Source organism: Arachis ipaensis, chromosome B03 (assembly GCF_000816755.2).
Source record: "Arachis ipaensis cultivar K30076 chromosome B03, Araip1.1, whole genome shotgun sequence".
In the NCBI taxonomy this organism is placed as follows: Eukaryota; Viridiplantae; Streptophyta; class Magnoliopsida; order Fabales; family Fabaceae; genus Arachis; species Arachis ipaensis.
In genome coordinates this window covers 131,722,339-131,737,004 of record NC_029787.2, presented here as the reverse complement: position 1 = coordinate 131,737,004, position 14,666 = coordinate 131,722,339, and the positions used below count along the sequence as shown (strand labels likewise).

General features: G+C 35.8%; 1 protein-coding gene and 1 pseudogene across 1 annotated transcript; one reads left to right on the top strand and one right to left on the bottom strand.

Annotated features, from left to right (window-relative positions):
- On the top strand, nt 910-4,090 carry LOC107631507 (WD-40 repeat-containing protein MSI1). Its single transcript, XM_016334972.2, has 6 exons — nt 910-1,501; nt 1,974-2,300; nt 2,518-2,670; nt 3,067-3,191; nt 3,279-3,374; nt 3,778-4,090. Exons 1-6 carry the CDS (start codon nt 1,157-1,159, stop codon nt 4,001-4,003), a joined length of 1,272 nt encoding a protein of 423 aa, XP_016190458.1. The 5' UTR covers nt 910-1,156; the 3' UTR covers nt 4,004-4,090.
- Nucleotides 4,819-10,712, bottom strand: LOC107631508 (annotated as a pseudogene).

Below are 14,666 nucleotides of genomic sequence, written 5' to 3'. Positions count from 1 at the left end.
CATGCATAAAGTGTATTTACCACAAACTATTGAATCTTTTTAATGTTAAGCTCATATATGCATGCATTACACAACTTATCAGTAACTGATTTTTATAGTAATGAAGAATCTAGAAACACTTTTTTCAACAACTAATTTCTACTACCACAAACAACTACACAAGATACACACCTTTAAACAAGTGCAACCATGAACAACTATACCATCTACATCATACTAGAAAAGAGATATATTAACATCAATTAGTGGCGACCGATAGACTAGCAGAACCTTTTTCTCAATAATTCTGTCTCATACAAAGTCTTGATTTAACAATGTCAGCGTGGTGGTGGCTTTTTCCGTAAAACCTAGGGGAAGAGAAGATGTTGCTTGTATTTTGTTTTGGAGGAGGAAAGATAAAAAAAGACCTTTACACCCACTTAGTTAACGAAACGACAACACATTATCGTGCCCTAGTCCAAAAACGCGACGTTTAGCATCATTCAAAATGAAAACTTATTTATCCTAATTTTACACGTGGCACTTAATGATTGGGTGGAAACTCAGGTACAGTCAACTTCACGTGAAGTTGATAACTGAGAGTCGTTAGATGAAAATTTAGTCAAATATTCAAATCATTTAACGGCTTTCAGCTACCAACTTCACGTGAAGTTGACTGCACATGAGTTTTCACCTAATGATTGAGTCATTAGTTTCATGTGATACGATATATTGTTCGGTTAGTTCGTAATGGAAGAATAACAAAAAAGATTAGAGTGAAGGATAAAAAAAAAATTGAAGACTAATTGTGTAATTAGATTTTGTTAAAGACTAAAACGTTCATTACAAAAATTTTTAAGGACCAATTTAGATAAATACTAAAAAAAACCAAAGAAATGGCGGTAAGTTGAGCGCCGAGAAGAAATTGCAGCAATAAATAGCCACAATTCTCACTCATTTGTTTTCAGTTTTCACTAGTCACTCCCCAACAATACACAATACACAACACAAAATCCCATTTTTCATTTTTTTTTCTCTCACCACCTCCTAGGTTTTCTACTCTCTCCCTCGCTTAATTTGGCGGGAAAATCCCTAGATAGAGAGTGTGATTATTTCTTTCTTTCTTTCTGGAATCTGGGAATAGAGAAGAAGAAGAAGAAGAAGAATTGGAATTAGAATGGGGAAGGAGGAGGAGGAGATGAGAGGTGAAATAGAAGAGAGGTTAATAAACGAAGAGTACAAGATTTGGAAAAAGAACACTCCTTTTCTCTACGACCTTGTTATAACCCACGCGCTCGAGTGGCCTTCTCTCACCGTTGAATGGCTTCCCGACAGGGACGAGCCGCCGGGGAAGGACTACTCCGTTCAGAAGATGATTCTTGGGACCCACACATCCGAGAACGAGCCCAACTACCTCATGCTCGCTCAGGTCCAGCTCCCTCTCGACGAGGCCGAGAACGATTCACGCCACTACGACGACGACCGCCCCGACCTCGGTGGCTTTGGCGCCGCCAACGGCAAGGTATCTCCATCCCAACCATACATGCTCTTCTCATTTGCAATTTCATCCTCATTATAAAATTTTTATTGCTTATTCATTTTCATTATTAAACCCTAATTATAATTGCAATTTCATTAGGGCTTAGTTTGGGTACATGTACATCAACAATTTGGTGATCTAAAGTATGCATTTTTCTTCTGCATCTTTGTATGACTTCAATTTGATGCTTTTTTTTTGCCCGATTTCAACAACTTTTGCAAATGGCACGTGCAATGTGGTTAATTCTTACTAGGGTTTAGGGATTGTTAATTTGGTCCTTGCTAAGTTTGATTCTTTATTTATTTTCGGGCGGTATTTGTGTTACTCTGATTTGATGCTTTCTCACCTAATCTGGGCGGGTTTTGAAAGCTGCAGTTGCCACGTGCCAATTGGGGGATTATTTGAGTTGGTATTGAGTGTGTCATCTCATTGGAGTGTGTGTTGTGTTCAACAGGTGCAAATAATCCAGCAGATAAATCATGATGGAGAGGTTAATAGAGCTCGTTACATGCCTCAGAACCCCTTTATTATTGCCACTAAGACTGTCAGTGCCGAGGTTTATGTCTTTGATTACAGCAGGCATCTGTCTAAGCCTCCGCTAGATGGGGCATGTAACCCTGATCTTAGATTGAGAGGTCACAATACCGAAGGGTATGGCTTGTCATGGAGCAAGTTCAAGCAGGGCCATTTGCTGAGTGGCTCCGATGATGCTCAGATATGCTTGTGGGATATTAATGCAACTCCTAAGAATAAAACCCTTGAAGCTAGTCAGATATTCAAGGTACTTTCTTTTTCTATTCATCATAATTTACATCCACCTATTGTGTTAATTTTTTTTATGCAAAGTAATCCTTAGCCTATTGCAATTTGTCACATGATGGGTTTATTTTCCTTGCACATCCTACTTGCATGATTACATCTGACAAATTAACAGTGTTTTCATTTTTCTTAATATCCTCATCTGCAGCCTCACAAGTAATGTCATTTATTCTGACCAGGTTCATGAGGGTGTTGTGGAGGATGTCGCTTGGCATTTGAGGCATGAGTACTTATTTGGTTCTGTTGGTGATGATCAATATTTGCTTATATGGGATCTCCGAACACCGTCAGTCACCAAACCTGTCCAATCTGTTGTTGCCCATTCAAGTGAGGTGGATAATAATTCTGCCTGTCATGATCTCATTTTATCGTGTCAACCAGTTAGTTCTTAATACACATGTTGAAAAGTAAATCCATCCAAGGAACTCTTTTGTGATGGGATTGATCATCTGTACAACACCCAATCACTGAAGCCCAATCATTGTTTAAAGAATTTGTTAAAATACAATTCTGAGAATACTCATGTATTCTCTGATTCATGATAAAATTAATTTCACCAGGACAAGTGTTAGAATGCTGTGACATCTTAGAAAACACATATATTTTATGGAAATGATTACAAATCAAAGTGTCATTTTGATTTTCTTTTCCAGGAATTTCAGACAGTTCATCCTTCTTTCCTTAATATCACCTACTGATATTGGATTTTGTGTTTGATGTCCTGTTAGGTTAATTGCTTGGCTTTCAATCCCTTTAATGAATGGGTTGTTGCTACTGGTTCCACTGATAAAACTGTGAAGCTATTTGATCTGCGCAAGATCAGTACTGCACTTCACACCTTTGATTGTCACAAGTAACATTCTCTCCAAATTATTATGAAACTACTCCTTAATTGTGTTTATCTGTCTTTGATCTGGATTTTGGTTCTGCCATACAACAGGGAGGAAGTATTCCAGGTTGGTTGGAATCCAAAGAATGAGACAATCTTGGCTTCTTGTTGTCTTGGTAGGAGACTCATGGTGTGGGATCTTAGCAGGTATACTCAATCCACTGTCATCCTGAAAATTTTGGTGTTTAGTCAATATTAGGTTTACTGATATGGTGCTGAGTTCTTTTACCCTTTCGCTAGATTTTAAATTATAATGGTTTCAACTTAGGGGAGCCAAATCATGACATAAAGCATTTATGCATATTTGAGCTTGAGTTCATGCATTTCACATACAGAGTAGAACAGGCTCTTACATGTTGGTTAATGTTAGCTCTTAGGTGTAGAGCTTGCAACTAGTTAGCAATGTTAAAATGAGGGTTCATAATTGTTTATTTGTTTTACTGAGGAAAATGGGTTATTAAATAATATCTAGAAATATTATACATGATTAATTGTATATACTTCGCTGTTTTCCTCCTTGATTATTAAGTTCATGTATTTGCCCCCTTAGGATTGATGAAGAGCAGTCACCAGAAGATGCGGAAGATGGTCCACCAGAACTGCTTTTCATTCATGGTGGCCATACAAGTAAAATATCTGACTTCTCTTGGAACCCATGTGAAGATTGGGTGGTTGCTAGTGTGGCTGAAGACAACATACTTCAAATATGGCAGATGGCAGAGAACATATACCATGACGAAGATGATCTGCCGGAAGAGTCCACTAAGGCTTCTTAATGTTATAATAACTTGTCATGATAGTTAGTTGTGTTGGTCCTGTTGCTCCCTTTTTCACCTTAGTTGAAGCTGTGTTTTTGTAAGTTATGAAACTATATATGATTGCTCGACCTGTACTTGGTCGTAGCGTACTCAAGTACTGAGCAACTGAGACTTAGGTGCAACTTGATAGTAAGATTTGCTATATTGTTTTTCTTCCAAATACGGTGTCAACTGTTTCAATGATCTTAACCTACCTTTAGTTACGAGATATGCTAATTTACTATTTTTTATTTGTTTTTACAGATACCTTGTCAACTGTTTCAATGATCGTAACCCACTAGTCACCAAAAAAAAAATGATCGTAACCCACTTTTAGTTATGAGATATGCTAATTAAATGTGTGAGTGAGAAAATGATGGATTTTCATGTTGTGTAGAATGCACACCTTTGGTTGGTTCTACCCGAAGTTGTTGAGGGCAATTTCGATTTGTTGGTCTAGACTTCCCATTAGTTATAGCTATTACCGGTTACGAATTTAAAATGAAATTAGCATGTACACTCTCACATATGCTTACGTGCTGCTAATTCAGCTTTAGCCCACTAGCAACAAAACGTAATATCAGTGCCTCAGTGGTGTGATTCCTGATTGACAATCTTTTGGAAGGATTTTTTTTCTTAAATAAAATAAAATAAAATAAAACTTTATTTCCCGAAGGAAAAAAGAAGACATTATTTACGAAAATCCATTTTGGAATGGATAACACGGAAAATCGATTTGTTTTTGTTGCCGTTTATATAGCACTAGTATAAAAGAACTCTAGGTGTGTTTTTTAATAGTTTTGCAGTATAAGTATTGTAGTAATTGATTAGCGAGCACTTCCCCAACATCTAACCACTAACGTCAAAATTGAGCGATAAATATAGCTCCTATGTAATGTCCACAAGATCACAACAAACTGACAAAGCAACCGGTAACATCATAAAAGATCAACTGAAAAAACAGAAGTCTAGATAAAAATTATAAAAATAAAAACAAAAATTAAGGTGAAGGGCTAAATTAATAATGTATAGAAGGCACGCATTACTTTTCTTCCAAGCGCCGGAGCACAGACTCAACAAAGTTTCGTTGCCTGCAATGCATGTGGATAATTAGTTTGGTAGGTAAAATGACTGAAATAAGAACCAAAGTGTAAACAAATCTAATACAGCATGACTTTTATCAGCAAACTCTACTGTCGCCAATGCACATCTGATAAGTACTTCCTTGAATCAAGTGTTTGATAAAATACTTCAGTTATCAGCGAATAATACTTACGTGTATCATAAGAAAACTAAAACGATCCTAATCCTCATTATAATGCCTAGATCGTTACGAATGCATTTGATTAAAAAGAAGAGGTACTAAGAAGTTGAACTTACTTTCCTTCTCTAAGCTTCGGGCTGGGGCGAGAATACTTTAGATATCCATCCCAAGGAACCATTTTTAGGCCAGCACGTTGTGAGATTATCTCTCTCACCCTACAACCATTGAAATAAAGTAATAAACATACTGTTTCAAGTTTTAACTCCTTGAAGCCAAACAAAGATGCTGCATATCATCGATAATAAAGATCTTTGACCTCTCTGCAAATTCAATGGATGTCTCTCCTGGCTTCTGATTCTGTGGCTCCAAGTACCAAACATCACACACAACAGCCCAAGATGTCATTAATTGCAGCAGATGCTTAGTGAATGATTGCCTGCAAATGCATGAAAACTAGAAAGTCTAAAACAGAAATACAAGAAAAGTGAAAGATCAGAATGATTAACCCCTCAAATATATGTTCTTACTTGCGACTATTCCAAAATGCATCTACAAAAATTTTATTGTACTTGATGGCTACTGGGCAAACTGTGCATCCAAGTTCAAATGCACCCTACAAATTATTAAAATTAAGAAGCTTCCATTAAAGCTTTCGGCATTCAGGAATTAGAATACAAGTCAATGGAGATAAAATCACAGAAGGGAACAAAAGCCTATTGTAACAAGAGATTAGAATCACTGCAACTGAAAATGTTTTACACACCTTCTTGAACATCACAGAGTAGTGATTATTTACACAAGTTCCTTCAGGAAATATGAGAAGAGGGTTATTGTCAGCTCCTTGAACATGCTCCCTCAATCTGAAGTATGAAAAATTATGCAAGTAAAACAATAAGATCTGATGCATATATTTCCAAACATTTTTTTTATATCAAGAAGCAATTCTGTTAAGACATACAGAAGAAGAATGCAAGGAGATAAGAGAAGAGACATTTCATATGAAAACAACAACTAAAGAGATAACAGAACATCAGAGAAGCAAGCTCTCCTAACATTTTCATTTCTACTTACTTCCTTGCCACAATTTCTCGATCCTTTGCCTCTGTCCGATTGAACCAGATACACCCTACACTCTCCAAAATGGTGTTCTGCAACAATCCTGTTCATGATATGAAGAAATGTTTCAGACATAAATTTGTGCTTGTAAAATATCTAATAAGCTCAAAGCAAATTTGAGGCACATGAGTGAACATACAAGGAAAGATTGGTTCAAGAACAAAAGTAATCAAGAGAAAGACCGAGTAGCATCTATTGAGAGATGATGATGAAAACATGTTAATATAATAACCGCTGGAGTGAGTGACGTGAAAAAGTAGATCTAAAGGAAGTTATTTGATTGGAAGTGGATCAAAATTAATTCTAGTGAAGATATCTAAGAACAATTGTTGAAGCATGGTAATGCCAATGTGCAATTCTCAACCAAATTACCAGGATAAGAGAAGCCACAACAAACTTCTTTTTGTGTTTCCTTTGGCAATGTGCAATTCTCAAAACCAAATTACCAGGATAAGAGATGCCACAAAAAATTAATAAATAATAATAAAAAAGGCGCTACTTATTGATGACAAAGACTTAAAAGCTTTGTGTATGTCTCTTGAGGTATACACCACGGCACTTACCAACCCATCCTGGATGTTTCTGCATAATAACAGCAAATGCAGTCATCTGTTCTAAGATAATGAAATCAATCATGGAAGTATGGTTGGCCACAAAAACCTATTCAATGAACAAAAAGCTTAGATTAATACTACCAAACTCTAATCGATATGTGAATAAGGACAAAATGGCAACACCAATATACATCAGACAAACCTGCTTTGGTCGCATGCTAGGCCGTGGCCCATGGTACTTGACAACCCCAGTCCAGGATGCAACAAAGAAACCGCATATCATCTCCACCAAACATCTCTGAAAGAAAGAAGCAACTTACAGTGCATTGACTTTGATACACAGAAAGTTAGAAGTTGTCAAGTTGCTATTCTTCAAAGGGAAAAACAGAGAGCTAATTAGAACGTGTGACATAAAAAACAAGAACTAGAAAGAAACAAATTTTTTTCCTGTGCTTTAAATAAAGCAATCATTCATTACAGAAGTTGATATTACAACTTGAAGGGAAAATAAATTATGACCATCAATGAATTGACCAAAATTTATTGCATAATAATAATAATAATAATAATATTATTATTATTATTATTGTTATTATTATTATTATTATTATTANNNNTCAATATACACACACACGCACACACTAACTCTTCCATTTGTCAAACTAAAATTTGAAGTTTAAATAGAGCCATTGGATTAAGTTTCTTCTTCTGGTAGTTAAGACAACATGAATTGAAACCAGACACAAGGCACTTAATATTAAATCCAAATAATGCGAAAGGGACTGGGTGTTTCTTGGTTAGGGTCAAATCCCTATCAGGTGGCTTTAACTGCTTTTTACCCTTTCTCCCCTCTTACACTATTAGTCCAAATTTTAACTATAATAAATAAGATACAACATAAGATGATACAATGCAGGAACAACTATACCTAATATTTTTACATTATATGCCTTAAAGCTTGAAAAATTGAAAGGACATCATAGAAGGTTATAACCCAACAGTTCAGTGCTGCCAAGAGTCCACAGCAACTGAGAACCAGTAGAATATTTTGTATATTTGAACCCTTTCTCTTTCTATATTCTGGACTTAGTTCAAATGTCAAAGAAATCTTAATGCATCAAACCAGTAGAAGTTCTTTTTTTATCCTTTTTATTTGACTGCAAACTGTTAGAAGTTTGACCATTAATTTCCAGTTATGACAACAGTAGAACCCTGCAGGGTCAAAGCAGGAAGCAGGATGCAACAGACAGGGACAACATTACAATAAAACAAGTCATCAATATGAAAAGTTGAAAAGAAATACTAATAGGCCAAATATAAACAGCATGTTTCAGTCAGCCCACAAAAACCAAAACTTCGTTTGATGTATAACAAATTAGAAAGGAATTGAGTGGATTCTGAACTCCTTGTATTTGATTGATGTGTACATCAAGAAATCCACTCAAAATTAGATTGATTCCTTTTTTTTTTTTTGCCGTAGAAGGAATTTTATTAGGCTTTTTAGTTTTGGTTTCCAAATTGATAACATATTAATATTCTCTTAACAATACATGATTCATGATACGATACAATAACTCACATGATATGGTTCTTTTTGTTATTGTAAAACATTTTATACTGTTAGTGCATCAAAATTAAACTCATTATTTTATGCTAAGAAAGTAATATAGAAATAAAAATGAATTTCATTAATCTCTTTTAAGTTCCAAGAGTACTAATTGATTTGCAAATAAATTTGAATCGCATATTTTTATAGGGAATTCTATTCATGGAGTTGCTCTCTAAATCAAATTGGTTCTATTTTTAATGATTCCAGAGTGTAAAAGAGAATCATATTTAGTTAAAGCTGAAGATCAAATCATGTCCTTTAAATCCTGTTGTTTTCTTTTCGATAATGTCAGCATCAAAGCATATCTCTATAAGGATAAGTATCATCTAAAATTAGCTAGGCAGATAGCAATATTTCATTAGTAATACTATATGATGCATCACATGTAAGCAAATATGGTAAAAGCAATATGCTGACCTTGCAGGGAACAGAATCAAATATCGAATTACAACTCCAAAGCACCACAAAGGAAATAAATAAACATTCCAGTTCCAAGGTTCTGATCGAATTGACTTGAAGCACCTTAAGAATGAATCCTACTCAGCATAAAACTCAATATGTGAGCAGATGACCAGAATCTATCCAAGGCGCAAAATAGGGGATGGCATATATTGCAATATCAATATGAAATGACATTATGTCTAATGGCTTTCGGCTTCCATTAGACCTAAAATATAAAACTTCTGATTTATAGCAAAACCCTAAATCATCCATGAGAACTGAAACAGAAAAATCAAGAGGCAATGAAGCCTGCAGAAGCAGGACACCATTTATTGTTGGAAAAAGCTAAATTTTCCCTGCTTGACAGTAAAAATTCTCCTCTTTAATACACTCAATGATGATCATTATTGTTTCTATAAAAGATAATAACTGAAACTGACACCACACGGCATGAAAATATTCAAGATAAGCCCAAAAGCTTACATCTACAATAGCACCCGCAGCCTCAGATAGAGTAGGAGAAATGTCAAGCAAATCACACCTGAAATATAATTTCATATATTCTCCACATGAGAATCCAGCTATCACATTGCCAGGAGTATGTGAAAAATTAAATGAGAAAAGAATTAAAAGGACTCTAGTTTTCAGCTATGTCAATTGAGAAAAAGAAATCTGCTTTTTTTCTTGTTGACTACTATTTTGTGAGCATCTATACAACATAAAGTCAAGGTAACGTGTATGCATACAGGCGAAGCTTTCCATGAGGCTCTTGATGAATGGTGTGTCCAGAAGGTAGATAATCTTCAATGTTAGGTTGATCAAGTTCCAATTCAGTACTTTGAGACTTGGGATTGGTCTTCCTCATCATCTTTGTGGTCCTAACACTGAACTGAAGGGACTTCCCAATACAAACTTGCAGCCAAAGACGACCTTCTGGAATCCAAAATGTGTTATGCTCAAACCTCTCATGCTATAAATTGAAAATTCCTTTTAAACATCTATGACTAGAATACCAAAGAGAAGCCACAACAAATCATCAAGGTCACCATCTACTCGAAAACAATTAAACAAACTAGCAGCACATGCATCAATTACCATTTACCAATATGCCATGTGATCTAATCCAACAACTGTGTGAAGCAAAGAAAGTGACAGTGAAATCATTAGAACCAAAAGGTATAGAAATTTCTCACTTCTGGCTGCCAAGTGAACTCAAACTCCTCTAAAAAATATCATGTAGCGGACACAGAAAAGTGAACAAAAAGCAAAAACAAGAATCACAGAAAGGACCAAAAATAGAAGGGAAAAATTTGTCGTTTCATGAAATGGATTCCATGCAAATCAGACAAAATAAAAAGCATAACTAACGCTATGTATACGAACCAGATTAACTAAATTATGCTAATAAAAAAAAAAACCCTAGCGCTTCTCTTTCACATCAATCAGAGAATCTACGAAGCATATATATCAATATAAGCCTATAATAACAATAAATGTGGGAATATGATATCGCATTGAAATCATCGAGGCCCAGAAAATTCCAAAATAGAAAAATGGCGGAGAGAAAGATAGCTTACGGTGGCGAATCTGAGATGACGTGGACGTCGACGATGTGACCAACGCTCCAACAACTTACGCAGGTTGGTTGCTCGCTGAAACTAACACGTACAACAAGTAGTAATGGCGAGGAAAAAGCCAGTGGCAGTTCTGTAATTTCAGTAATCCAACTAGGGTATTTTTGTCTATTTGCATTTATGATTCCTCGTGGTCGTTGGAACAGCATAACTAACCCTGACTCTCACGGTTACAGTTGGTTAGGTTAGAAAAATAAATTGCACCGATTATAAAATATTATGTGTACATTAAAAATATATAAATATGTATATTATTTAATTTATTTTTAATATATATTTTATATTTTAATATATTTTATATTAATGTTTGATTTGATTTTACAATGGCTTGATGGAGTTTATCAGCTATAGGTGAAAAAGTATGGTGTAATCTTATAGCAACTAATTAGATGTATACTCGTTCCATTCGAATGGACTGATATTCATTCTATATGAATAAATAATATTAAAATGAACTATATTTGAATAGAATGAGCATGAGTGCACAGTACTAAGATAGTAAGGGATAAGGGATTGATTGGGTTATGAAAATGTTTCGATTTTTTTATTTTTTATTTTCAAATAAATTTTACTATCTATAAAGTTATTATTATAGAAATTTAAAAAGATTAACATTGAAATAAAATTAAGAAAAAGAAAAAAAATGAATAAAAGAAATTGCAAAAAACCCTTAACAATTGGCTAGGAACTTATAATAGTTAAATTACAATCTCTTTTATTTTTTATTCTATACAAAAAAGTATTGCAACATAGAAAAATATCATCTTTTTCTTCGAATAAATCTAAAAGCTTTTTAAATCTAAAAATAGAGTAAAGAACAAATAGGTCCTTAACCTTTTTTTTCGCAGACATTTTCGTCCTCAACGAAGGGAAAATACATTTAAGTCCTTCACCCCCGAAAAATATGGACATTTCAATCTTTCCGTTGAGTTCAGGCATTTGGACTGGACGGAAAAGTCTGACCTGGCAAATGTGGCGCTGACCTGGTTGTTACGGAGGCCACGTGGCAGGGATTAATTCGAAACAGGACATATAAGTCCCCGCAACGAAAACGACGCCGTTTTTGTAACCTCCCCCAATCTTTCAAATTTCTCTGCCATTTTCTTCTTCCTTCGTCTTTTTTCCCTTCCATTCTTCTTCTTCGACCCCTGCCTCCATCACCGCCACAATGTAAGGAATCTTCTTTTCCTTACCAGGAATAGGAGGAACACAATCAGCTTCAACCTATTCAACGTCTTCTTTCCTGGCCATTTCAGCAATCAGATAAGGAAATGCCGCCTTTTTCCTCCCCACATAATGTACTTTATACATATGGTCCCAGATGATATGTGGGAGGAAGACCGGTTTACCCTCCAAAACAACTCAAATCAGAATAGCCAAGTCAACTGGAATAGATATCTCGTGAGAGCTTGGCATGACATAGCTGCCTAAGATCTGTTGCCACATCCGGGCTTCACGAACCAGCTGCTTAACTGGTTTCACCCACAATCGGTGCCCCTGTTCTAGGCACTACCCGGAATAGAAATCTTCTTCAAAATTCTGTCCCAATTCAGTATACCAGGTAGATTTTTGTCTTCCATTGCATTGACATAGGCACATTTTCCTTTCAGCTTCTGGGAGATCCGAAGGATCTCAGCAATGGCAGCCTCAGTTATTGGAATCTGCTTGCCTCTCATATACACTGTTTTCAGAGTGGGTGTGTAGAAGTTGGAATAAAACTCTATTGCCCAATCTTGATTGTACTCCTTCAATTCCCATTCAATAAAATGCCATTCCCGACTTTCAATGTTCTCATTAACCATGGTGTGCAAGTCGGAAGGGATTTTATTCCATTTGATGACCCTTTCAAAGTGAAGGCTTTTCTGTTGGAAAAAGGCCACAAATTGCTTCTCACAATATTGATTCGGAAAGTTAGATGTGTCTTCTGTTGGGACTCCCATGTCGGGATCAGAGAAGAGACCAGTGCTCTCTTTAGCTGGTTGTTTTTCTTTCCCAGTTGATTTCTTTCCTTTGGCAGGTTGTTTACCCTTGCCAGTGGTCCTCATCCTGGGAAGCATAGGGGTGGTACTGAGAGAGAGGAAAAATGATGGTTGGGCCCTAATAGCGACGGTGGTACGCCGGTAGAGAGGCGGCGGCGCGGCGGCAATGGGTCGCCGAGAAGGTTGTCGCGGATGAACGGTGGGTGGAAGGAGGGTGAGAAGAGAGAGAGACTAATGGGAGTAAGGGAGTGAGAAAAGGGAAGAAGGCGCAAAAAGAGAGGAAGGAGGAGGTCGCCGGCGTTGATGATGGCTGACGGAGGGGCGGTTGTGCGGTGCTGATGGAAGCAGGGGCCGAGGAAGAAGAATGGAAGGGAAAAAGGACGAAGGAAGAAGAAAAGTGCAGAGAAATTTGAAAGATTGTGGGAGGTTACAAAAGCGGCGTCGTTTTCGTTGCGGGGACTTATATGTTCTGTTTCGAATTAATCCCTGTCACGTGGCCTCCGTAACGACTAGGTCAGCGCCACCTCTGCCAGGTTAGACTTTTCCGTCCAGTCCAAACGCCTGAACTCAACGGAAGAATTGAAATGTCCACGTTTTTCGGGGGTGAGGAACTTGAATGTATTTTCCCTTCGTTGAGGACGAAAATGTCTGCGAAAAAAAAGTTATGGACCTATTTGTCCTTTACTCTTAAAAATATTTCCATGAATAAACAGTTTTTTTCGTTGAATCTTCATTTCAGATATGTAAAAATATATCCAAGACACGTCTCTATACTTATAAAGAAGGCAAATAGTTATTTATTTATAATATCATCGTGTGTTTTTATTTAAAAACATTTTTAACTTTAAAAATGCTGAAAACATAAAAAAAATATTTTCAAATTTCCATGTATTTTGAGCAAAAATATTTTTAATGTATTTTAAACCCATTTTTTATTTTTTTTAAAAATAAAAATAAAAAATGGGCAAATTAATCAGTTCCTAAAGTGTGTGAATAATCCCTTCAAATTTTGTGCAATATGTTGTGTATATATAAAAAATTAATTATTAAATTAATTATTATATATTTGTGTATAAATATATATATTATTTAATTTATTTTAAATATATATTATATATTATATTTTAATATATATTTTTTTGGTCTTATATTTTAATATCTTTATGCTGATGGTTCGTTTTTGATATATACACAACATCATGGATGTTTTTATAATGTTTTTGTATGGTCTGTTATTGATTATTAGTTTTATTTTTTGTCCTGGATTATCATTAAGATTAGGCAATTTGCATCTAGTAATAGCATTAGACCAAAATTTAGCCCACAAATGTGGCCCGCTATAATAGTAACCTTTTTTCATGGGCTCATGAGTCATGAGTCATGCTCCTTATGTTTCGATTGGACCTATAATAACAGAAAATGTAAATTATTGCATACCCCCCACCTTCCACAATTTATTTTTCATATAGATCAGCCGTTTGTGTTTTTGTTTAATAATGGAGAAGGGATGTTTTATCAGTTTGTGGGTGCAGGTTCATGACGTAGAGGGCATGGTGACAGAGTCCGTCAGCAGCGTGACAGTTTTTTGACAATACATGGGGGATGTGGTGATGCAGCGAGTTCAGCAGCGTGGCAGTTTTCTAACAACACGCGGTGGGCATGTTTTCTCCGAATCCAGCAGAGATTTCCATGCATTTTCGAGAAGCAGCAGCAACACGGGGTGGACGTGTTGTGTGTTGTATTGGAGGCGGTCTATATGCAGGAACAGCTCCTCTATCCCGATAATCAGTGACGCAGTTCAAACTCTATAAATTGAGCTCCTTCATCCCCTTTTATATTCCATTTTATGTTGTGCAGGGTGTTGAGAGAGAAGAAATATGAAGTGAGGAAGAAGAAGAAGAGAGTTACTAGTGTATGAGTAGTGTGTTTAAAAAAAAAAAGAGTAATTATACAAAAAAAATATATTAGTTTGTATTGATTAAAAATTGTATATAATTATACGGCACTCGAAGAACATATTATCAATTATTTGGATTATTTTATTT

Coding starts and splice junctions, on each gene's coding strand:
- LOC107631507 (XM_016334972.2), top strand. CDS start 1,157: ATGGGGAAGGAGGAGGAGGAGATGAGAGGTGAAATAGAAGAGAGGTTA. Junction 1,502..1,973: donor TTGGCGCCGCCAACGGCAAG/GTATCTCCATCC, acceptor TGTGTTCAACAG/GTGCAAATAATCCAGCAGAT. Junction 2,301..2,517: donor AAGCTAGTCAGATATTCAAG/GTACTTTCTTTT, acceptor TATTCTGACCAG/GTTCATGAGGGTGTTGTGGA.